Source organism: Leptonychotes weddellii, chromosome 2 (assembly GCF_054177405.1).
Source record: "Leptonychotes weddellii isolate Sample4059 chromosome 2, ASM5417740v2, whole genome shotgun sequence".
In the NCBI taxonomy this organism is placed as follows: Eukaryota; Metazoa; Chordata; class Mammalia; order Carnivora; family Phocidae; genus Leptonychotes; species Leptonychotes weddellii.
The window spans coordinates 124,374,054-124,399,098 of NC_138370.1; the positions used below are offsets into that span (position 1 = coordinate 124,374,054).

General features: G+C 39.9%; 1 protein-coding gene across 1 annotated transcript in view; it reads left to right on the plus strand.

The window, feature by feature from the left end:
* BTC (betacellulin) overlaps nt 1-21,298 on the plus strand; it is a 43,107-nt gene extending 21,809 nt beyond the window's left edge. The window contains exons 2-6 of the mRNA XM_031024264.2: nt 1,900-1,998; nt 10,339-10,456; nt 15,661-15,807; nt 18,009-18,119; nt 19,415-21,298. Of these exons, the coding sequence (XP_030880124.1) occupies nt 1,900-1,998; nt 10,339-10,456; nt 15,661-15,807; nt 18,009-18,117 (473 nt within the window). The 3' untranslated portion in view covers nt 18,118-18,119; nt 19,415-21,298. The remainder of the gene's footprint in view (nt 1-1,899; nt 1,999-10,338; nt 10,457-15,660; nt 15,808-18,008; nt 18,120-19,414) is intronic.
* The last annotated feature ends 3,747 nt before the right edge of the window (nt 21,299-25,045 follow it).

Sequence of the window (25,045 nt, forward strand, 5' to 3'; positions counted from 1 at the left end):
AATGATTTTGTGAGCATTTCTGTGATTCCTGAGTCACTTCGCACAGATCACAAACTGAAATGCCTGTCAGGGTCTAGGCAGTTAGAGTAAATGAGCGCAGCAAGCCTGATGGAGTCTGTGGCATTGAAGGGGGTCACCTGCTGCTTAGCCTTGCCCAGCTGTTGCTGAGAAGGTGTTTCACACCTGTGTTGCCAGACCTTCTGCTTTTTCAGTGGAAGCAGAAAAATCCGGGTTTAAGATGAACTGTCATGATTCAATTTCTTAAAACTATGCAGATCAAGAAAATGTCTCTTCAGGCAGATTTGGTTCATGGCCACTGGCTTGTGACTATACCCTGAAGTTTGTGGGTGGGGAGAATAATGCAGGCTACCCCAGTGCCTTGTGCTTGCTGCTTGGTTTGCCTGAGCGTGCTTCCTCCCTAGGAGTCCTGTCCAGACCTCTCCCCAGTAGCATCCCTTCTGCAGCTGTTGCCAGCATGTGGAGTGAGTCATAGCAGAAGAGAGTCTGGGCACAGGCCCCAGCCTGCCAGAATGCTTGAAGGCCCTGGGCAGGGTTTCAGTGGAAGCAGGGCTCTCTCTTTTAAGTGGAAGTGGAGAACGATGGGTTAAATTATAAGTGACAGAAAGGAGTGTGAGTGGACTAAAAATTGTGTACTAGGTGCCAAGCCACGTGCCGTTTCTTATGTTACTTAATTTTATTTTTACAATAACCTCTAGAAGGAGATATTGCCATCCCCAGTTTGTGGATGTTGAATCTCTGTAAGATTTAGAGCGTTTTGTAAAATTCCCACCATTAGAACAGATTAACTCCAGAATTAAGGCCTCCTGATTCTGCCCATGGAGAAAGCTCATGTATGGGAATTTAAAAATGAATTAAGCCTATTTTATAATAATAAAGAAATGGATTGAGATTTTCCACTAGAAACGGATACTGGGATTTTTTAATCTGAAAGTTGTTTTGTTCTTTTATAGATTGTTTTGTTCATTCTTTCAACATTTGCGTTCTGTGTTAGTTACCAGGATTACAAAGATGAATAAATATACAATCAGCGTGCTTGGAAAGCCCTAAATGATTATATGTTTCTGGTTTGTTGTAAGTGTGAAAGGAGGGTGGCAGGTATTGGGATAAAAGATATGAAAAATCTAGAAATTCCGTGGCCAAATTGTGTGTGTGTGTTTTTCAATTGGGGAGACGCTCCTTTTTTTTTTTATTGTCGTTTTTTATTGTTGCAACAAATAAAATATGCTACTAGAAAATTAGAAAGTGCAAATAAGGAAAATTTTGCAGCTAAACCTTTTTAATGTATCTTGGATCATTTCCTTCGGAATAATTACTAGACATTCCTCTCACCCCCTTATCTTTCCATGATGTCTGTCCTTCTCAGCAACAGGGATACTTAGCTGAGGGAAGCTACAATTTTCAAATAATTCCCACAAATTGAATATCTAGTTCACACATCCCAAGAAGGAAGTACAAACAATAGTCAATACCCGAGAAACACTGAGTCTGTATGGAATGGAGAGAGTACATTTACACGTGGGTTTGTCATCCAGTCTCCCTGGAAATTCATCAGTGTATTTGTGCATCAGCCGAGAACTCTATTTGTCCGCTTCTGTGATGTCTCCATCACAGGCTATGGCCAAGTCTCTTCACTCAAGATGTACAGTTACATGTAAGTGATGCTGGCTTGAAAATTCTGTCTTTGTCATTGAGCTTAAAAAAATTAGACTCGTTGGCCTGTGTACCCACCCCCACCCGCCTTGCTGTGGGAGAAAGCCTTGGAAATGGAAGTCATAGCCTTGTTATTTTCATAAATGGGTCATGACTTTGGTAGAGTACTTTGCATTGAGGAAATATTCAAGTTTTCATGCTTGTTTTGGTTCTGTTTTGAACTTGAAGGTCTAGTGATCCTCCACTGTGTTGTGGCAGATGGGAATTCAACCAGGAGTCCTGGAAAGGATGGCCTTCTCTGTGGAGATCCTGGGGAAAACTGCACAGGTAATGCTTAACAAGTGATGCATTTGTATTTTATCAGCCTCGTGTTCAATCTTGGGAAGTTGATTTCCCTAATTTTAATTTTTAATACTCTTGTAATCATAAAACTAGGTAGTTTTTTGAGCACACACTAATATCCCAGGCTCTCTGCCAAGTGCTGTACGTATAGTAATGCCTTCACTCCGCACAAGAGCCGGATAGTATGTTTGACTTCATTTCAAGGTGAAGCCCAGAAAGATTAAGTAACTCGCCCAAGGTTACAGAGCAGGTAAATTGAAAATCTGGGATGCACACTCAGGTCTTTCTGATTCCAGTGCTTCCATTTTTAATAATTACACTATTTTAGGAGTCGCAGGTGTGTCCTCCAGACTCAAGCATAGAATATCTTCAATGAGATTCATAAAAAGTTGGCACATTCTATTCAAATTATTTTTTTTTCTATTCCACACTTAAAAGAAGGGAATAAGGCAATGACTTTTACATATTTTTACCTTAGAGATGCTTGATTCAGTATTCTCAAAGCTAGTAGTCCAAAGTAGGGATGAGCCTTGATCTAGAGTCAGATAATAAATATTTTAGGTCTTGTGGGCCATGCCGCCTTTTTACAGCTACTCAACTTGGACATTGTACTGCGAAAGCAGCCATAGACACCTTGCAAACGAGTGGCGTTAGAGGTACTTCAATAAAACTTTATTTAGAGAAACAGGCTGTGGGCCAGATTTGGCCCTTGGGCCATAGTTTGACTGACCCCTAGTCTGTTCTTTATAGATCGAATGGTCTGGTCTTCTACAGGGGCTGTTTCTGATTTAAAACAAAACACAGGCCAATTCTAAAAGTAGGTGGGAGAGAGCCTCCTATATTCCCTGGAAACTTTTTGGAGCTGAGAGGGTAGTGACTTGGTGTTAAGTGTGCCTTTCCTAGCACCCTAGAGAAGTCATAACTGAGCCAGGAACATACTGACCAAGTTGTCCTGATGTGAGTCATCAGTTCCAGCCCAGTCTTCCTCTTTCTTCCTTCATACTAGTAGGTGGTCTGGAAAGTGCCCACAGGCTGTGGAATCCATTGGTGTCTTAGGTCATGCTTGTGTGGGTCTTGTCACTCACATAGAGAGAAGAACAAGGCCAATTTTATGTGGTTGTGTGCTTTTCTTCAGCTGAGTTTTAAATATCTTCAATGATGGCATTTTCATATTTCCTTTGGGGGATTATTCCATCATCCAGTGATTGACAGTGTTAAAAAACCTGCTTCATCATTATCCTAAATGTGTTACCTATTTTTTTTTTATTTTAGTAAGAATATTTAAACATGGGATCTACCCTTTTAACAGAACTTTAAGCGTACAGTATAAGATTGTTAACTATAGGGGCGCCTGGGTGGCTCAGTCGTTAAGCGTCTGCCTTCGGCTCAGGTCATGATCCCGGGGTCCTGGGATCGAGTCCCGCATCGGGCTCCCTGCTCGGTGGGAAGCCTGCTTCTCCCTCTCCCACTCCCCCTGCTTGTGTTCCTGCTCTCGCTATCTCTCTCTCTGTCAAATAAATAAATAAAAATCTTTAAAAAAAAAAAAAGATTGTTAACTATAGGCAGGATGTTGTACAGTACATCTCTAGAAATTATTCATCTTGCATAACCCAAACTTTATACCCATTAAACAACAACTCCTCATTCCCCCCATACTTACACCCCCCTGTCCTGGCAACCACCATTCTACTCTCAGCTTCTGTGGATTTGGCTATTTAGATACCTTTTTAAAGTAGAATCATGTGTTCATTCTTTTATAACTGGCTTACTTCCCTTAGCATAATGATCTCAAGGTCCATCTGTGTTGTTGCAGATGGCAAGAGTTCCTGCTTTTTTTAAGGCTGAATAATATTCCATTGTTTGAATAAACCACATTTTCTTCATCCATTCATGTGTTGATGGATATTTAGGTTGTTTCCACATCTTGGCTATTCTGTATAGTACTGCAGTAAACATGGTAGTGTGAGTATCTCTTTGAGATTCTGATTTCAATTCTTTTGGATAAATACCTAGAGGTTGGATTGCTGGATCATATGGTAGTTCCGTTTTTCAGGGTTTTTTTTTTTTTAGAAAACTCCATAGTATTTCCCATAGCAGCTATAGGTTCCCTTTTCAGTCTATTAATTGTTTCTTTCCCATGCAGAAGATTGTTAGCTTGTTTAAGGTCACACAGTAAGTGGAGTAGCCTGACATGAATTTGGAGAGACTGGTTCCAGAATTATTGTTAATCACCATGCTAAACTGCTAGAATCATGTGGGAAGATCACAATGCTGAATATGCAAAGAAAATTCTGAAAAATAATCCTTGAAAGTAAAGTCCAAAAAGGACAAACTGTTCTTGAAAAGGAATTAATGTGGAGCAGGAGCATATTGTCTTTATTGACTGTGTGACCTCGGGCAAGTCACTTAAGCTTTTAGACATCAGTTTGCAACTTGTAAGATGAAGAAATGAATCAGATGATCTTTAGGAGTTGTTCTGGTTTCTAAATGACTTTATAATTTTATTTTCAAATAGCCCCAATCTCTAAGCATTTCATTTTTAGTTTGTCCTTTTCTGCCTTGAGTAAGGAATGTATTCATTCCTACCAATACTTCTGTGTACCTGCAATGCAGCAGGCCCTGTTCCAGGTACTCCAGATGCAACAATGAACATAGTTAAAGATGAGGCTGGAGAGGTAATGGAGAAAGAGAGGTAATGGGTAATGTCATGTAGAGCCTTGCTGGGGATTATAAAACCTTCAGCTTTGAGTTTCAATAGCAAAATGGTGTCTGTGTGCAGATGAGACAGTTAAGAGGGGACAGACAGAAGCAGGGAGACTAGTTAGAAGTTGTTGCCATGGAGACTACTTCCTGTCTAGAGATAAATATCAGGCTTAGACCAAGGGAGTAGAGATGGGGGGATGATTCTGCATATATTTTGAATACAACCAATAGAATTTTCTGACGAATTGGATGTAGAGTAAAAGAGAAAGAAGTCAAAGTGACTCTAAGATATTTGACCTGAATCACAGAAAGAATGTAGGTATCATTTACTGAGATGAGGAAAGACCAGATTTGAGGGGGGAAATCAGGTGTTCCATTTGGGTAGTGTTAATTTCAAATGCTGGTTAGACAACCAGGTAGAGATGTTCATTGGACTCTTAGACATTGAAGGAAGAGATCTGGGATGGAAACATAAATTTGGGATTGTTACCATGAAGGCGTTCAAAGCCAGGAAATGCCCAGAAAGGGAGTGTAGAGAGAAGAGATGAGAAAGCACTGAGTCCCCATGCATTGCAAAATTTAGAGGCTGGGGGATATGGGAAAGAACCAGCAAAGGAGACCGAGCAAAGGAGGCATTATATATACCAGAATCCCATAGCTTGCACTCTTGAAAAGCTAAAGAAATACAAGTTCTCTTCCTGTTCATTTTTCTTTGTCTGCCCCCCGGCTGTGAATAATTTTAAACGTGTAAATACACTTACACATCAACACCAAATTCTTTTTTCTTCCTTTAAAGGGATAGAATGAAAAGGGCAGCTCTAAGCGAAGACCCACTCCTGTAAGCTGAGAAATCATTGGCCTAGCCCTCCTGGTTAAAAGACATGCAGATCTGTTCTGATTAGCCTCCTGCCTAAGCATATTCTAGTAACACTGGAGGGTTAACAAGTACATCTGTGAGATCTATTTTTCTTTTCCTGGAGTCACCAACTCTTTTCCATTTCTGTAGGAAATGGCATTGGATGTAACACAAATGGGAATCCTCAGATAAGAGAGATTTTCAAATTTTGCACTTCTTCAAGGACAGTGTGAATTTATATTCCCCCATCTCAGGGAGATAGCAGGCAAGATAAAGAAGGAAAATTAACTTAGAAAATATAAAACTTTCTACCTCATCTCCTGTTTTAAGAAGGTTGTTAAAGGAGGAAACCCCTATTGGGAAGTTGCCAGGAAGCCAAGGATTGGAGGTTAAAGGCTTAGCCTCTACTTCATAGACTAGGAAGAAACTTCCCTGCAAACTTAAACTGTGACCACTTAAACTTTTCTGTGCATTAGCTGCTCCCTTTTTAAGGTCAGACATCTATGTGGGAGGAAAAATCTATAGGTATTTGTTTTACTCCTTCTCTCTCGTTAACACTGTTGGGACTTTTATCTCAAAATTTAGGCCCTCCTTTTAAATCTCTTGCACAGAGATTTAACTATGTATTTAACTAGGGGGTTAGAGATACTATGAGGTTATCACACTGTAATGAGAACTACATAAAATATATTACACTTCGAGCTGATTTTAGAAGAGCTGCTGATATTAATATCATTTATAAAATCATTAAATAGATTTGTAATGAGCACAACTGGAAGAACTAAGTGAATGTTTTATGAAAAATAAAGCTAATGTATAAATTCTGAGGAGTTTTAAGCATAAAGCATCACAAGGCCTGTTTGGGTTTGAGAATAAGAATTGTGTACAAGAAAGATCAGGGAACTGTGCTATTTAATCAAAGCAGCCATCAAACTGAGAAAAATTCCATACTTAAACTAAGTCATTTGAGTGTGCGCTCTATTCCTCCACTTAAGTTTGACCCAAGAGAATCTATCACATCTCATCTAACTATTCATATGATCCAAGGAAGGAGCCCACTTCTTGTCTATTTGCCCATATGATCGAAGAAAGATGTTCTTACTTAGAATTAGATGTTGTCATACACCTACCTACAGGAACCCTCGTAGTTTCTTATCTAATTGGCTTTAGAATCTTTGGAATATGGCATCTCAAGAAGAGATTGAGATACGTTACTTGTGGTGCCCATCTGCTTAGGAGTTTGTGTTGGAGTTTTACAGTGCAATTTTGTGGGACTGACTCACTCCCAGAGAATGTTTTGATTTTGGGAACGTGGGTTGGAAAAGAGTAAGGTAGGAGGGATAAAAGATCAATTAGGTTCCACCACCCTGGTATCAGGGGAATTTTCATGTTAGGTTTTCAAGACCAGGTCATTCGTTTCTCAACAAAGAAACAATACATGGGACGAATCATTCTTTTGTCATAGGATTAACTTTTCCTTCTTGATAAACATCTCTGGAATGGAAAGGTAGGTCTTGCCATCCCCTGCCCTATGTCATCAGGTCTCATGATAGGTAGAAAATGTTAGATTTCACAGTTGTTCAATTTTCAGATAATGTGACCTCGATGAATAATAGATGAAGAGAACTGGAATCGAAGGTGCGTTTTGAAAGGGGGTATGCTGATAAGCCTTCTCATTTCCATCAGAGAGAAGAGATGATCCCATCTGTTTGGGGAGGTGGGGGGAGGGCGGCACAGTATGTGTGATGTATTTTTCTCCAGTTTTTAAAGTTCCATAGAGAAATCACTGGACATTTTCTGCTTGGTGGCATGGAAGGGTTTTTAAATCCAAATAATTCTGGGAATATTTAAGATCATGTTTATTTGGCAGAGGAGAGAGCTCTGTGAATGATCCAAACAGCGCCTGGCAACCATTTCCTTGGCACGGGTCTGTGCTGCTTGGATGGGCTGAGGCCGGTCAAGTCACTGCAACCAGCAGCTGCTGGTCAAGGCACTTTCTGGTATCTCGCTCTGTATGGTGTTTATTAAAAGGCTGGCTACATTTAAAGGGGCCTAACAACTAGAGGAAGTAGTAAAGCTCAGGATATAGAGCCATATGGCTCTTACGCTTAAAGTCAGGGATGCTTTGCAAAGTAGGAAGGACCTTTCTGGAGCACAGCAGATCTGTCACTAAGTCTTATTGCTTCTTAAATTCATCTCCTAGAACTCCGTGCCCCGGCTGCAGGCCCACGTCACATATGTTTGCATGAGTCAGCCAATGCCTTTCTCCTTGCTCCCAGCCTCTTCCTACTCTAATCCAATCAGCAGCTTTCTACCTAATACACTGATACAATGTTAAACTCAAAAAGAGTAGCTCTTACATATACCATTTAATGTAATCCATAAGACCTTCCTTCAGCTCTCCCTTGCCTTGTATTTCAAGTGTAAACACCTCAGCCTACTGACATTTGAGGTTTCTAACTTCCATTCACAGCCGTCCTCGGCTGCTCCCCACCAGGTCCCCTACATCTCCATTAAATCTGCCTCCTACCCCCTGCATGATCAGGCTTGCGTATTCCTGACCCTGAGCTTTTGCTCCTAACATCCTCCACAACTGAATAGCTTGCTTACCTTCTCTTAAAAAAAAAAAAAATCCGTATTTTCCAGAACATTTTCTTTCATTAGATAAGCACTTTGTAATGATAACAAGATTTCTCTTAGAATTGTCAAGATTTTCAAGATTCTAGCATCAACTCAGTTACTGAGGACTTGATTGTCTGGGGTCCTCTGCTAGGAACATCCATGTGAGTTCTTATTTGAGCTCCATAACAGCCCTCTAAGGCAGATGCTATCATCTTCAGTATACAGGTGGGGAAACTGAGGCGCAGACAGCTTCGTAAGCTTGCCCAGACCCATGCAGCTACGGAAAGGCGGAGCTAAAAACACTGATTTCTTTCCTCCGAATCTGGTCTTCTTTCTTTCCACTGTTTCCAGCATGCCACAACTGTTTATGTGGTTACTATGGCTGTTCTTGTGGATGGGTTGTTTATTGTCGTCTTTAATGTGTTCTGTTGTACCAGTTTAGATAGACAAGATATGGCTCACTCTTCTGATGTTTCCCAGGGCTTACTACAGGGCTCTGGAAATAGCAGGTACGAATGAAAGTTGACTGTTAAGTTTATTTGTCGAAACATACAGATCTTTGTTTTTAGGACACTTTGCAGTTATTTCTGGAAGAAATTTCAGTAAGAGCCCCATTGACTGGCATGCATGGGAGCAAATGTTGGCATGCGCAAACTGTCTGCATAGCTGGTAATCAAGTCACCAACCCAAACCAGATCAGCCAGTTCCTCAGCAGCATTCTGCCACCCCCTGAACCTCTGTGACCTGGCATCACAGGAATTTGCTGTGTATAGATCATCCGAAGTTCTTGGCAATTCCTCTCCTTGGTGGCCCGGGGCAATAATATGTACTCATTTTATCGTATTACTTAAGAAGTTTTAGGAGTCATTACTATTCAGGTCATTGGGATGCCCGGTGCCATACCAAACCTCGTGTGAAACGCCCTTCTGAAGTGAACATCGTGGTTTTTCTGGCTCCACAGGTGTCTGAGTCCTGTATGCTGCTGGTCACACCACAAATGTGGGAAAGTCCAACCCTGGGCCGGAGCTGGCTAGTTAGCTGTAGTCTCTGGGTGTGGGCACATGTCTGGTGTGGATCAGCGCATGGAACAGCAAGTCCGTATCTCTGTACTGTTTCTCTTGTCAATCCTTATTTATTAAAACCTTCTACATGTAAGCAAGGGAGAAATTGTTACATATTTCTATCCCCAGTTAAAAAATTAGGCAATGAAAACTCTAAAAGGTAAGACAAGGAAGTTGGAGCAGGATCGAAATCCTGGATATGAAGCTTCCAGGATTTTCCTCTTTCTTCAGGGCAAGAGAAACCATTCAGAGGTTAACTGCGAGGGAGAATCTTTCATTCAGGCAAGCACAACTGGGTGCAGCAGGCTGAGAGCAGATGACAGCTCCCTGCTGAACACCTGGCTTGGCCCAGCGCCAGAGTGAGACGGTCATGGATTCCAGGGCAAAACCTACTGCGTCTGAGTCTCGCTTCTGCCACCTACTAGCTGCGTGATCTTGGAAAGTGACTTAGCCTCCATGTGTTGTTCTTTGTTCATCCATAAATGGGAGATTAGAATGATGCTTACCTCACAAGGCTGTTATAAGCATTAAGTTATTATATATTAACATATATATATATAAAGTATATGACCAGTATCCAGCACTTGGTAAGTGTTATGTGCATGTTTAAGGAAAGAAGAGAAGGAAAGGAAAGGAAAGGAAAGGAGAGGAGAGGAGAGGAGAGGAGAGGAGAGGAGAGGAGAGGAGAGGAGAGGAGAGGAGAGGAGAGGAGGAAAGGAAAGGAAAGGAAAGGAAAGTCATTTTTTGAATGAAAAATAAAAGGCTCTGATAACCTTCCCAGAAAGAGTAGTCTCTCATCGCAACTATGCTTCACCCTTTAAGCAACACCAAGGTTTCTGAGAGGTAGGCTGGACACAAATCTTAATTAAAATAAGCAACATTCCCACCAGGATCCCCAAGACCCTATCTCTAGAGCTATTTGGGGACCACAGAAGTCTGGCTTTTATCCCAGTGTGGAGAGAAGGACAACGGAGAAATTGGAGTATGTTCTATAGGAAAAACCGCGGCAAAGAGGAACAGGATTCTAGGCACCGATGTGTATCTGAAGTGAGTGGACTGATGGGGCTTTTTCTCACTCGGCAGCCACCACCACGCAAGCCAGGCGGAGAGGCCACTTCTCGCGGTGCCCCAAGCAATACAAGCACTACTGCATCAAAGGGCGATGTCGCTTCGTGGTGGCCGAGCAGACGCCGTCCTGCGTGTAAGTGGAGTGCCCCGGCCAGCAGGGAGAGGGGTGCACAACGGTGCCGGCCTGGGACTTGGCAGGACTGGAAAGTCTGAGCTAACTGAGCCCTCTGTCGGGACTCTGTTCCCCTGGTCCTGCCGCCGGCCACTTGCTTCGGGGGCCGTTGGGCAGCAGCTTATGGAGAAACGGACGCCCACTTTCCTCCTGAAAGGGGAGCCTGCCAGAGCCCAGGTCCGCTGGCAGGCTATGTCCTCTGCTGCCTTCCGCAAGCAGAACTTTCTGTCCGGTGTGAGGCATGCTTTTTGGCTCCATTAATCTCCTGGGTGCTTTGAATAGAAGCAAATTCTTCTGGCATGTGTGAGGTGGTTTGTAGTTAATGTAAATATGGAGGGTTTTCTGCCACATTAAAAGCTACTTTTGCAGGTGTCAATGAATTGCAAGGAAATGAGTCTGTTTATAAGCAGAGATTTGCAAAGCCTGTTTATTATGAAGGGGATTGGAAGAAAAGTGCTCTTTCCACCTCTTAGGAGATTGAGTCCAAGTTTAATTTTGTTCAGGCACAGACAATCTTTTTGCATTTAAAAAATCTTCGTTTTCTTCTAAAGAGATGTCCCTCTCTCTGAGACCTCTCCTGATGGATGAGCAAGGTGATTTTTTAAGTATAATTTTGACCTAAAGTTCATAGAATGTTTATGTTTTTATGTGTCGTTGCCCCAGTATACATTTTTTTTATAAGTGTCTCAAAACAGCGATTGCAAATCCTAATTCAGTGGAACATTTAAGGGTCATGGACTTCATCAAAATTTAATTATAATTAAATCTAATTAAAAAATAAATATACTGGATAATACTTAGAGGGGCATAAGAATTGCTAATGTAATGTGTGTGTGTTGGGAAAGAAAAGAGCTGATTTTTTTTTTATTTCCTCTAATTGCCCACTGGCTTAGGAGAATATATTGAGTTTTAAAAATATTTATTTTTATTTATTATTATTATTTTTTTTTTAGAGAAAAAGAGAGGGTGTGCATGCTCACACAAGCATGGCGGTTTAGGGGGGAGAATTGAGAATATTTTTTTTTTTTTTAAGATTTTATTTATTTGACACAGAGAGAGAGAGATGGTGAGACAGAGAGCACAGCAGGGGGAGCAGCCGAGGGAGAGGGAGAAGCAGGCTCCCCACTGAGCAGGGAGCCTGATGCGGGGCTCGATCCCAGGATCCTAGGATCATGACCTGAGCCGAAGGCAGATGCTTAACGACTGAGCCACCCAGGCGCCCTGAGAATTGAGAATTTTAAGCAGGCTCCACACCCAGCGCAAAGCCCCACCCAGGGCTCCATCTCATGACCCTGAGATCATGACCTGAGCCGAAATCAAGAGTCGGACACTTAACCAACTAAGCCACCCAGGTGCCCTGAGTTTTAAAATATTAATGCCCTTTAACCCGGTACATTTTTGTAACTTGTCCCTATGTCTGCAGATTTATTGTTTTTTAGTACTGCTGCCTTCTAAAATGAAAACCACTATATGTAAACTACCTGCCTAAGATCAATACACAGCTCGTCCCCTTCAGGGGGTGGTTAAAACTCATTTCCATGGCCTCCGTAAGCTCCTCTGATCCTGGCTCACCCTTCTAGCCCTATCTCTCACTGTATGCCCAGATGTTCCTCTGAAATCCTCCATTCCTTTTCATGCTTTATCACACACGCTCCCACAGTCTGGAAAGTTTATTGTTACTGATGTTTTAGTTGCAACTCAGACATCAGCTCCTCCTGGACCCCTGCTTTGGCACTGACTTCCCTCTTCTTGGACACACACTCAGGTGTGTTAAATGTCCCTTCTCTGAGATCCAGTCACCCTCCTATGAAAACTCTTCCTCTGAAGCATAGCTGTTGGTTTCCTTGAATCACCCTTCTGTGTCTGTGAGCACCTAAAGGTATGTCTCGTGGCTTATTCATTTTTTGTGTTCTGGTGCCAAGTACAGGGCCAGAATTTAATAAGTGTTCAGGAAATGACTGGTGAATAAGTCAATAAGTCCCTCTAGCATGGTCCATCTAATGCTATGCTAACTGTCAAACTGTCAAAACCAAGGCCTTCCTGTGGGCCAGGAACAGCTTCTTAGTGGTAAAATGCTATAGAACCAATGGGAAGCCGAAGAGCATAGGAATCAGGGCACAGCTTTTTGGAGTCAGATAGACCTAAGTTAAGATTTTGTTTGCACCAATTATAAGCACTGCTAACTGTGGGCCAATTACCTTCCCTGAGCTTATAAAAGGGGATAGTAATATTTCCCTATAAAAGGAGATAGTAATATTTCCCTATAAAAGGGGATAGTAATATTTCCCTCTCAAGTGTTGAAAATAAAGCATTATGTTAAGCAAAAATCCTTATTATAGTAGCCAGCACAGAGTAGATGTTCCATAAATTGTACTGCTGAGATGAATGGGACATACTTGACCTGGGCCTGAACTTTTGGGTGACGGGGCATAGCATAGATTCAGGCAAAACTCTCTTGCCATGGGTAACTCTGCTACCCTGAAAAACCAGAGGTACCCCCTTTTGCTTGGAATTACAGGAATTGTGGACTCCTGCTTTCTACATTAAAAAAAGAAGTGTGTTTCCAATAACGCAAATCCCCTTAGTCTTCTCAGTATTTTCTCGGAATGGGGATGATTTGTTTCCAGACACATACTTTTTATTTATTTATTTATGCAGCACAGGTCTTTTAAGCAGTGTTGTGTGTGCTTGGGGCATAAACTTGAGAGTCAAACTTCCTGCACTTGAATCCCAGCCCCACTCACTTAATTTCTCTAGACCTCCGTTTTCCCATCTGTAGAACGGGTTAATAATGGCACCTATCTCAAATGATGTTATAAGGATCAATTGAGTTAATAGTTACAAATCTCTTGTAATAGTATCTGCTGATTATTTCAGGATAGTGATCCCAAATCTGATTTGTCAGAGTCCTGAAGGGTCATGGGCATCTTTAAAAATTATTTTACATTTTATAGAATGCTTATTAAATAAAAACTCATTTATTCAATTATTCAGCATTTAGTAAACATCTGCTAGGATCTGGCACTCTTGATCTCTTCCTCTCCCATTGAAATGACCATTAGCTGATATGTTATTGGTTTGCTGAGAAGGGAACTGGCATGAGAGCCACTCTGTAACTGGCTATGGAAAGGTTTGACCTTCTAGCATGACTTTATTAGGTTATAGCTTGCAAGAAGTACTGCTTACTGAGAAATCCAATTGAAGCATGGTTACGCCATGAACCCAGAACTTATCGTTAGAAAAACATTCTAAAAGAGCAGCAAGTAATGGCTGTAATTTTATAGGCAAAGTTATTGTTTAAAAATGCCATATTCAATAAATTTGTTAGAGAAACAAGCTAATTGGAAGAGACTATATTTGTAAGATTTTAATTATGACCTTAAAAAAAAAAACTCTTTAAAAAATCTCCCTCCCACACTTGCAATTAAATGTGATTTTCCCCTCCAGCTCCAGTCCTATGGAGATAGGATATTTCTAAGCTCTTTTCTTGTGATCTTGACCTTGAGACAAAGATGCCTGGCTATCTTGAAGGCAGCAATTTTCCCTCATACATCCTTGGGGTCCTTTTACAATAGATACCATTAGATATCTTTTCTCTTTGGCTTGCATTGAGCATCACCTTTCAATTGATGGTTGTGACCAAGCTAGTTTTTTTTGTTGTTGTTTCAAGCATTGTATCAGTTATAATATTGGCATTAAGGGATCTCCTTACTTGTGCAAGATAGGCTTTATGGGAATTAAATGCCTTGCACCTGTCAAACATAACCTATAGAATGGCCTGGCAAATAGATTCTTTCTTTAAAAAATAAAAACAGAACAAAACAAAACAAAACAACAAACAAACAAAAAACCAAGGTTACAGAGAAATCTTTTTAAGAAGTGGAATTTCATCTTTTTGAGATTTATATAATTATATATGTGACCAGTATCTCTTTTGTTTTGAACGAGTCTGAGGGGTCGAAAGGGCAAATACTTGTTAATGCAAAGGTATTGATGTCACAACATATGCTTTCGGTTTTGAAGTGTCCTCAGACAAACTTCTTACGTACCTTTGAAGCAGAGAATACTATGGATAGTCTCCAAATCACTGAGCCTTTAGCTCGTTGAGCATTGCTCAGACAGGCCTTGGCTAAGGCCAAGGGGGAACCTGCTGTGTTGGGGTAAATCCTAAGGCTGCGTTGATAAAGAGTTGAGAGACTGAGGAAAGTGAATGTCCCCCTTGGAGATTTGTTGCTGTCTGGTTGCTGCACTTTATGAGGGCCACGGAGAAGGGGGCCACTTACAGGACAGTGGAAGGCATGGTGTACGCAGCTGAAAATGGACTCTTGAGCATCAGATAAAGGAGCTGGAGAGGACAAGACTTATTGTGTTTGGGGAGGATGTTGTTGGAGAGTTGGTGAATGGAGGAGCATCATGTCCTGTGTGGCCACTTCGAGTAGCAGAATCAGAATTGGTGGGTGGAAGTTGAGAGAGAGAGAGAGGAATCCTGTTGAATCACATTTATGGAGCTTTCTATGTGTTAGGCATTGATCTATGAACTTTCACACACATTACAGTGTTGGATCATATAAAGCCTGGTGATGGGTATTAAAGAGGGCACGTATTGAATGGAGCACTGGGTGTTATACACAACGAATCATGGAACACTACATCAAAAACTAATGATGTAATGTATGGTGATTAACATAACATCATAAAATAAAGTTAAAAAAAAGCAGTGTAATTTTTAAATAATTTGTAGCAAGAGAACTTGGGCATGTTGGGTGCCCTACAATGAAATGGGAAGTCCTGGGGATTTTGAATTCCTTGTCATGGTGCTAATTACGTGCTTGGGAAGGCTGCAGAGGGAATTTTACCATCCCCTCTCTTTCAAGCTCGGAATCTAAAATTTTAAGCTAAGTTTTAGTAAATTGCCATCATCTCTGTTTATTTATGTTAGCCATATTGTTACTGTTCAAGTGATGACAGGTTTTCAGCAAAGCAAAGAAAGTGAAATTATTTGTGAACACAGTGGTATTCAGCTTAATTGGAAAAAAAATTTTTTTTAAAGGAACTGCACCCTTTATTAATTCCAATTAATGACAACAATGTTAGTTTCTTCAAACAAGAAATGATAGAGATTCTTCAAAGTCTTTTTCACTGTTTACCTTGTTTTATTTTTCCAGCTGTGATGAAGGCTACACTGGGGCGAGATGTGAGAGAGTTGACTTGTTTTACCTCAGAGGAGATAGAGGGCAGATTTTGGTGATTTGTTTGATAGCAGTTATGGTCATTTTTATCATTTTGGTGGTCGGTGTCTGCACATGCTGTCAGTAAGTATTTTTTAAACTTAATTTTAAGTAAATCTGAGAAATTGTATTTTGCTGTTTCTTTTCTTCTTTCCTTCCTTCCTCCCTCTTTCTTCTTTCCTTTTTGCTATGATTTAAATAAATCACTTTCTGAGGTCTGCCATCACTTTTATTGAAGTATCTACTTACAATAAAACACACGATGCATAGTTTGTGTCATTTTCCTGGGCATAATTATTATAATTAAAAATAAAATATGCTTAAATCTCTTGATTAAAAAAAAAAGAAGGTGGACAAAAAGTGTGAAGGTGATCAAAGGTATAAACTTCCAGTTGTAAGATAAATAAGTCCCCCGGGATGTCATGTAGTTTAGCAACCGTAGTGAACAATACTCGATTGTATATTTGCAAGTTGCTAAGAGAGAAGATCTTAAAAGTTCTCATCACAAGAAAGAAAAATTTTATAACTATGTATGCTGACCAACGTTAACTATCCTTACTTTGGTGATCATTTTGCAATATATACATATATTGAATCATTCTGTTGTATACTGAAACTAATACAATGTTCTATGTCAATTATATCTTAATAAAAAAAGCCAGCTATGGAGTCTTGAAGTCAGTCATATTTTATGTGGGTTTGTTATTAGGCTCAACAAGACTTTTATTATCTTAAATTGTACCATGACACAGTAACTTAGGAAGGTAGAAACAGACACACAAAAACATTTCCCGCCCCCCCTTGGTCAAAATAAAATAATAGATTTTATTTACAAAAGATGATTACACTGTTTTTCCTTTTCATTGCGTACCACAACTTTGAGAATCAAGAAACACCTTGATTTTTTTTTCTCTGAGACTGAGTGTTTTGGTACAATTCTTAAGTTAATTTCTTTTGTAAAGCTATAAAAATTTGTATCAGACCAGGACTCCAACAGAATATGGTAAACCGCCATTTTTTAAAGTGCTCTATTTTTGGGGTGCCTGGGTGGCTCAGTTTTAAGCGTCTGCCTTCTGCTCAGGTCATGATCCCGGAGTCCTGGGATCGAGCCCCTCGGCAGCAGGGAGCCTGCTTCTCCCTCTACCTCTGCCTCTGCCGCTCCCCTTGCTTGTGCTCTCTCTCTCTCTGTCAAATGAAAAAATAAAATCTTTAAAAAATATATAAAGTGCTATATCATTGCCCTGAGAAGCTAGTCTAGCCTCCTAAACTGCTACAATCACTTTTGGGCTACTGTACACACCCAAACGGGATGTCTCATGACTCCTTTCTTCACAAAAAAACTTTAGTGTAGCTACCAGAAGTCTACAATCTTTTATTTTTATCCCAGCTCTGCTATTAGATTTCTTTGAGAACTTGGACAAACTTCTTAACATCTTTATTTTTTTTAAAGATCTATTTATTTATTTAATTGACAGAGAATGAGAGAGAACATGAGAGTGGGGGGGGAGGGACAGAGGGAGAAGCAGACTCCCCACTGAGCAGGGAGCCTGCCGCTGGGCTCATCCTGGGACCGCAGGATCGTGACCTGAAGGCAGATATTTAACCGACTGAGACTGAGCCACCCAGGCGCCCCTTCTTAACATCTTTAAACTGGCATTTTATTTTCTATAAAACAGGATGATTAAACCAGATAATCTGTAAGATTCCTTGTAGTTATAAAATGGAAAGATATTTAACATTTTTTTTTACCTGCATTATGGTAAAAAGGAGTTTTTGGGTAGAGCTGAGAAATGGCTTATTTTATCACATCGGTTTTGAATTACACTTTAAGAAACTGGACTTCTGTCCAGAATATCTAACACTTTTTTTTAATGTATCTATAAGCTTAATTAACATATCCATAGGCTACCCTCACTCTCTCGGTTTTCTTCTGTCTGTTTCCAATTTGTACTATTTCTTATTCACACACTAAACAATGCTTGTCAGTTTTATAAAATAACTTGTTCTGAAAATTTTTCTTGTGCTAACCAAGCTTCCTCAACAACCAGGTACCATATTCTTTCTATTTAAATAACTCTACTCTATTCATTACGTTGGCCTACTGTGGCTATCATTTGAGCCTAGAGAAAGAGATAGGTTAAGAGAGAACCTAACATATTTAAGAAAAAAAGGAACCTACAAACTTTTAACCGTCTAGAAATAAGATCATAGGCCCTCCTGGTGGTCGATTTTGTGTTCACATGAATAACAGGCCCATACTAATGTCTGACACTTTGTTTTCCAAGTCCTCTTCGGAAGCGTCGTAAAAGAAGGAAGAAGGAAGAAGAAATGGAAACTCTGGGGAAAGATATAACTCCAATAAATGAAGATATTCAAGAGACTAGTATTGCTTAATGGTGAGTGTGATGAATTTGGTAGATGGGATACTCTTCAGGTGACAGTTACTTGGTGAAATGGGGCTTAACTTTATCTAGTAAATCAGCGATTGGAATTTGATTGTGCTTCGAAACATCTAAAAGTAAATTACTTTTTTTCATAGAATCCAAAGCCAAATAAAAGACTTTCTCATATCTTTCTTTTGTGTGTTACCACATTGAGAGGCATGTGGAAAGAGGACTTCTATATACTTTTTCTAGTGTGCTGAGATCAACCTGCTTTCTAATTCTACATGGTTGTGGTGGTTAGTTTATACTTTTTCTTCCTCGTTTTGGGGCACAAAGAAGAGGTATTTTAGTTTATACATCTCACATTAAAAAAAAATAGCAATAACCATGTTTTAATAATAACCACATTAACTGAGCATTTACCCTATGCCGAACACTGTTCTAAGCTCTTTAAATGTTGTATCAATTAGGATCCCAGCAAGATCCAACAAGGAGATTTTGACGAGGGATTGGGAGGGCAGGGTTGAGGAACCCACGGGAACTTCGAGGCTCCTGGAGTCTAACACTGGCAGGAGGCTGCCCCTCTCCCATGCCTGAAAGGGCTGGGGAAGGTTACTTCCGCCAGAGGCCCTATACTCTGTAGGAGCTGTATCTGTGGACGAAAGTAGCCACTGCAGGAACCAAAACAAGGAAGAGGAGGAAAGGCAGAAAAAACACCCCAAACTTTCTCACCTCCTGCCTTCAGATCTTCAACAGGCACCTCCCATTAGCCAAACCCAACCAGCACCTGGGAGGCAAGGGAGCCCTTGTGATGTGTCAGCCCCCTCCTCCTGGAGTGGAGAGTGTCGGGGGTGGTAAGCAGAGAAAGGCTCCAAGGGGACAATCGGAGGATGGCTAGTGCCATCAGCTAGCTGGGGTAGTTTGGCTGTGATTGAGGCAAACCCAATCAGACCGATTTAAAATGAAGGACGTGTTTTGGCTCACATGAACTGGCAGTCCAGAGGGAAGGTAGTCTGCACACTTGGGTGAACCAGAGGCTCCCACAGTGGGAAACATTTTTTCTCTTTTTCTGCTCACGTATCCAAGAGTTGGCTTCATCCTTGGCTAGTTCCTCTTAAGTCATAGCAGTAACAATGATCCACAGGCTTCCTGTTCACCTCCAGCAAGAGAGAGCAGTGACTCTCATTGCTCCACCAGCAGTAGAAAGAATTTCCTTTTCCAGAAATGCTGGCTCTAAACTTTTTTTTTTAAATTTGCATAGTACATTTCTTTTAACTAGCTTGCTGTCTTTTTCCTTATTCTTACAGGCTATGAAGTTACCTCCAGGCTGGTGGCAAGCTGCAAAATGCCTTGCTCATTTGAAAATGGACAGAATGTGTCTCAGGAAAATAGCCAGGAGAAATGAATTTTAAATGATATCTTTACTTTATGTTTGTAACGTTAGTCGGTGTTTTTTATTATTTTAATAATAATAAGTAATTTTATTATTGTTCAGTAATTGGGAAAAAGCACTCAGTTAAGAAAGTTTAATCAACTTCCACTTAAAGTTTTGTTACCAGGATTACTAGTCAAACAAAAAAGGAAAGTGGGAAGGAGTTTAGATTTTAGGAACTGAATTAATAATAAAGCTACCATTTATCCAGCCCTTACATGGACCAAGAGTTTAAAGTATATCATCATTTCCTTTAATCCTTTTAAGAACCGATGAGATATCTCTTATGATCCTCATTTCCCGTATATGGAACAGACAAAAAGAAGTTAAATAACATAACCTGGATTTACAGAGTTAGGAATTGATGGAGCTGGAATTGGAACCAAGATTTACTCAATTTTAGTTTGTGTTCTTAACTATCATTTTTGTTGATGAGAGTGGGTATAACCCAACTCACTAATATAACCAAAGACTTTATACTAAACTGTGTTTTGCCATGACTCTGAGGTGCTGGGGCTATATTCCTGCAGAAACTCAGGTTGGAGAGTCCTGGATATATATGGTACTGTTACCATCATGTTTTCTGCAGCATTGACTTCTATTATGTTTCTTTGCTCCTTTATAAATTCTCTGTGGCATGAATAAATTCTTACATTAGTAAAGCAAACAGATTTGCTCCATAGCTAGGGTAATGAATAAAAATGGAAAGAAAATGCCTGAGAGTCTTTAAGGCCTAGGTAAGTGTTTATGCTCACTAAGGGATAAAAGATATCCCTGGAAGAAGAGGCTGTTTATTCCTGGGAAATGGTCAGTGACACCACAACAGAGCCCAGGCACACATTGTTTGTGACTATAGCCTCATTTTTGTTCTTCCAAAGCACAGTACCTGTGATTGCTCTCAAGTGGATGTTGATGCAATGAAATCATTACCGTAAGCATCTATTACTTGGGACCATCTTGCCAAATGTTCCTTCAACACCATAGCATATTTAATAAAGACTCTTCTAAAACTGAAAAAGCTAAATCTACATTTAGCCAATATTCCATAGAATATGAAACTTTCTACATTGACCAGAATTTACAAAAACTGATGGAAGATGTCCCCAAATTGCTATACTTTTGCTGTTGTGATGTTAGCCAAGCAGCTTTTATTCCAGAATCCTAGCAGATTTTACTTTGCAGTGTAGACTTCATACACAAAGTAAAGTGGAGAATTCAGACCAAAGATGAATTTGGATGTTACCTATCACACATTGTGTTTTGAGTGAGAATGAGGCTGTCTTCACAGAAATAGCTCAAATATATTAAGAGCTAAGCCAAACAACTAATCATCTTCTAAATCCATTTTTCCTTCTGACTTAATAGCCATCCTTGAAACAGGATTATATCCAATGGATTCCTGCTGCATATGTTTTATTTTTCAAAATTCTTCTTCTGGGCTCATTTATGTCCTTGCTTTTTCTCGGTGTTCTTTGATACCAAAGTGCTTGAAAGAAACGCTTGTTATAGCATTTAAAAACAAAACACAATGCTGTAAATGTTTCTTCTTCCCTGAACTGATGTTAGTTGACCAATGGAATCTCTCAAGCCAAGTCAGGCTTGGGAATGTTGTTTTGATCCTAAAATGTAAATGGTGTCTTTTAAAATTTAGTAGGTCCAATATCAAGAAAGAACTTCAAAGATTTTCATATCTTTTAAAAAATGTATTTTATAATTGTTTTGCATGTTCTAAATGATGTTTATGTAAACTGTCAACATTATTATATAATAAATTTATTTTTAAAACAAAGCAAACATATTTATTTGGAAATTTTTTATCAATATCATGATTATTAAGAGAAAGAAATTTGCAGATTATTGCTTTAAAAAACTTTATATTTGGGGCACCTGGGTGGCTCAGTCGTTAAGCATCTGCCTTCGGCTCAGGTCATGATCCCAGGGTCCTGGGATCAAGCCCCACATCAGGCTCCCTGCTCCAGGGAAGCCTGCTTCTCCCTCTCCCACTCCCCCTGCTTGTGTTACCTCTCTCTCTATGTCTCTCTCTGTCAAATAAATAAATAAAATCTTAAAAAAAAACAACTTTATATTTTATAGAGACTACCATTCATACATTTGAAATAGTCCATTTTGATTATAGGTTTTTCTTAGAAACTAACGAATTTGGAAGTGTGGTGGACACCTATGAGATTGCCCAACAGCCTGGCCATATTTTTGAACCCCACAAGTAGCTGCATTTGGTTGGTCTAAGGTGAGCACTTCATGAAGTTGGGTGAATTGGAGTCATTCCCAGGGGGACTGTGAACCTGAACAGAAGTTAGTCTTTCTGGGTTCTTTGCACATTAAAATGTGCATTTTGAAACTATTTTGGCCATGTTTTGCCCCATGTGGCCCAGAAAAGCAAAAGAAGCTGGTCAGAGGAGAACACAGACGAGGCTCAAGTTTTCTGACAGTCTGAGTCCCCATCATGTGTAATTCTCAAAGTTTAGCCTCATTCTGTTCCTGTCTGTGGGCTCTAGGAGACATATTATCATTATAATAAATACTTCATCTGGCTTAAGCTAGTTCTATTTGGATTTCTGGAACCTGGAACCAAGGTCCTGACCAAATCTGGTGCATCATGAGATTGTGGACAAGTTTCTTTTTCTTTTTTTTTAAAGATCTTATTTATTTATTTGAGAGAGAGAGAGAGCACAAGCAGGGGGAGCAGCAGAGGGAGAGGGAGAAGCAGGCTCCCCACTGAGCAGGGAGCTGGATGCGGGGCTCGATCCCAGGACCCCAGAAACATGACCCGAGTTGAAGGCAGATGTTGAACCGACTGAACAAGCCAGGCACTCCTGGACAAGTTTCTTAAAACAGAAATGACATCCTCTCTGAAACAGAATATCAAGTTATGTTTTTCAAATAGTGCTTTCCATTGTAGGAGAGGAACATTTCTAGCAATATTCCATCTTCACCATACAACCATTCTAAAGGATGGTTGCAGGTGGCATGGAATTCAGCAAGCATTGCCTGCATACTTACTGTTCTAGGCACTGTGCCGGCCACTATGACAAATGCTAGGCAGGAATAAGACATGGCCCCTTAGGAAGCTTACAATTTAGTGGGAGAAACAGCTACTCACTGATCATTTCAATACAATTTGGTGCTCTGGGAGAGGTTCCAGGTAAATGAGATCCAAGAAGAAGATGACTAAACCAGCTTAGAAGGCATTGTGGAAAGCTCCTGAAGGATGTTACATCCAAACTGATGACTGTCCCTGAGAAATAAAGGTCTCTGACCCAAATTCTGGGCCAGGCCAGATAGTTCTTGGATCCTTGTGAAATTCTATAGAATTTCTTAGAAAGTTCTAGCAGTGGAGGAACAGGGACTAAGAGAAAAGAACAAATCAAGGCTCTCTGCTTAGTTCCAAAATGCCCTGGGCATGATATGATAGAGTACATGGACATGTGAGCTGATGGGTGAGATGTTCCTGGTTCCAATGATGTTATATTATTAAGTGATGGGCTGAAATGGGACGAACTTTTGATTTCCTTCCTGAGGTGGATTATGGGGGCCTTTCTCATTTCCCATTTCATGTCATTGCCCCTGGAGTAGGCAAGTTACACAGAGAATGGGGTAAAATGCTCTGGGTTACATATTTTTGGACAAACCTCTGGTCAGTGCAAAATTTTGTGAAGGAAGTTCAGGATATATTTCAGTGCCATGGCTTTAAGACCAAGCTGATACCTCAAGGAGACGTTCATTTTAGTATGTTTTGCATATATTTTGTTATGAGAGCCTAAACATGTTGGGGCATTGCTATCATTCATTTATTCAAAAATATTCAGTAAATGCCTACTAAGTGCCAAGTATCTTAGGTGCTGGGGTTACATCAGTGAAGAAAATGGTTAAAAAAAAAATCTGTGACCTCATGGAGCTTATATTCCAGTGGGTATAATCTTTCACAGCATGGAATTTAAAACAAGGACTACCCAAGAAGTTATGTTATCCAGAGGATGTTATCATTAATTAGACTTTTAATCTATGCCACCGGCTTGGAGCATGAAACTCAAGATGAGCACTCACAGAAGAACTCATTCTGTGGAAGGATTAACAGATTTCTCTTGATCTCCAAATAATTTACTTATTTTAATAGTGACTATCAAGAGCAGAAGAAGTATAACCATGTTTCTTTGGTATAAAAATCTTGGTTTATGCCTTTTTTTGTTGTTGTTGTGGTTAATGAATAGGGTGCTACATCTGGGCATCTGTTCTTCAAAGAATCATCTATGTTTCAAAGAATTTTTCTGAAAAGGAACCTGTTCCCATGTGATCATCTTTGACAGCTGAGCATTAATGCCAGAACATAACATGCAAATATTTTATTCTTGCCTGTTTGCTAATGTTACTGAGTCCTGGGAATGTGTATCTTATAATAACATCTAGTTGGCACTTCTGTAAACTAATTCTTCCCCAGGACCTTTCAGCTATTGGTGTTTGAAGTCATCTGAAATTCTGTATTAGGAAACTAAATAAACTGTATAACTTCAAAAATTGATTCAGCAATTAATTTTAGGAGCTAAATTAGGAGGAATGTTTCTGCTATTGGAAATTTCAAAATGTGGATCTCCAGGTATGTTTAGCCAACAGTTCCAGTCAGTACTTGTATTTTAAAAACAATGGTAACCAAACATGTTTTAAGACTTTCCTCCATGTTTTACTTTGCTTACTCAAGTTTAAGTTACACAAAAGTAAACGTGCAACAGAGGTACCTCAAGAGCAGTCTTCTTTTTTCTTCTCCTTTGGTCTATTTAAAAGAAGTCAAATAAACAAAATTCTTCACAAACACAGAGCTCCTTAATATCGCTCACTGTGGCAAGTGTAATTATTTTTATAAGATGTGTGCAGAATAATAAAATATGCCAAAACTCTTGAGATCCAAGCTGGCTAATGATTTTGCATATGCTGGGTTTTAGTAATAAGTGAGAAAGAACCTTTATCTGACTTACCCTGTAAAACGATTTTTGAAATACTGCAATATGTAAACTAATTTTGATACCTGTTTCTAGCATATTCTTGTTTAACACCTAAAAACATTTGTTTACTCAATGAACTAGAACTAGCAATTCTAAAAAAAGAAAAAAAGAAATCATGTATACAGTGTTTTTTGTTGGTCGGTTGGTTGGCTTTTTTTTTTACTATTTTTTTATTATGTTATGTTAATCACCATACATTACATCATTAGTTTTTGATGTAGTGTTCCATGATTCATTATTTGCGTATAACACCCAGTGCTCCATGCAGAACGTGCCCTCTTTAATACCCATCACCAGACTAACCCATCCTCCCATCCCCCTGCCCTCTAGAACCCTCAGTTTGTTTTTCAGAGTCCATCGTCTCTCATGGTTCATCTCCCCCTCTGATTTCCCCCCTTCATTCTTCCCCTCCTGCTATCTTCTTCTTCTTCTTTTTTTTTTTAAACATATAATGTATTATTTGTTTCAGGGGTACAGATCTGTGATTCAAC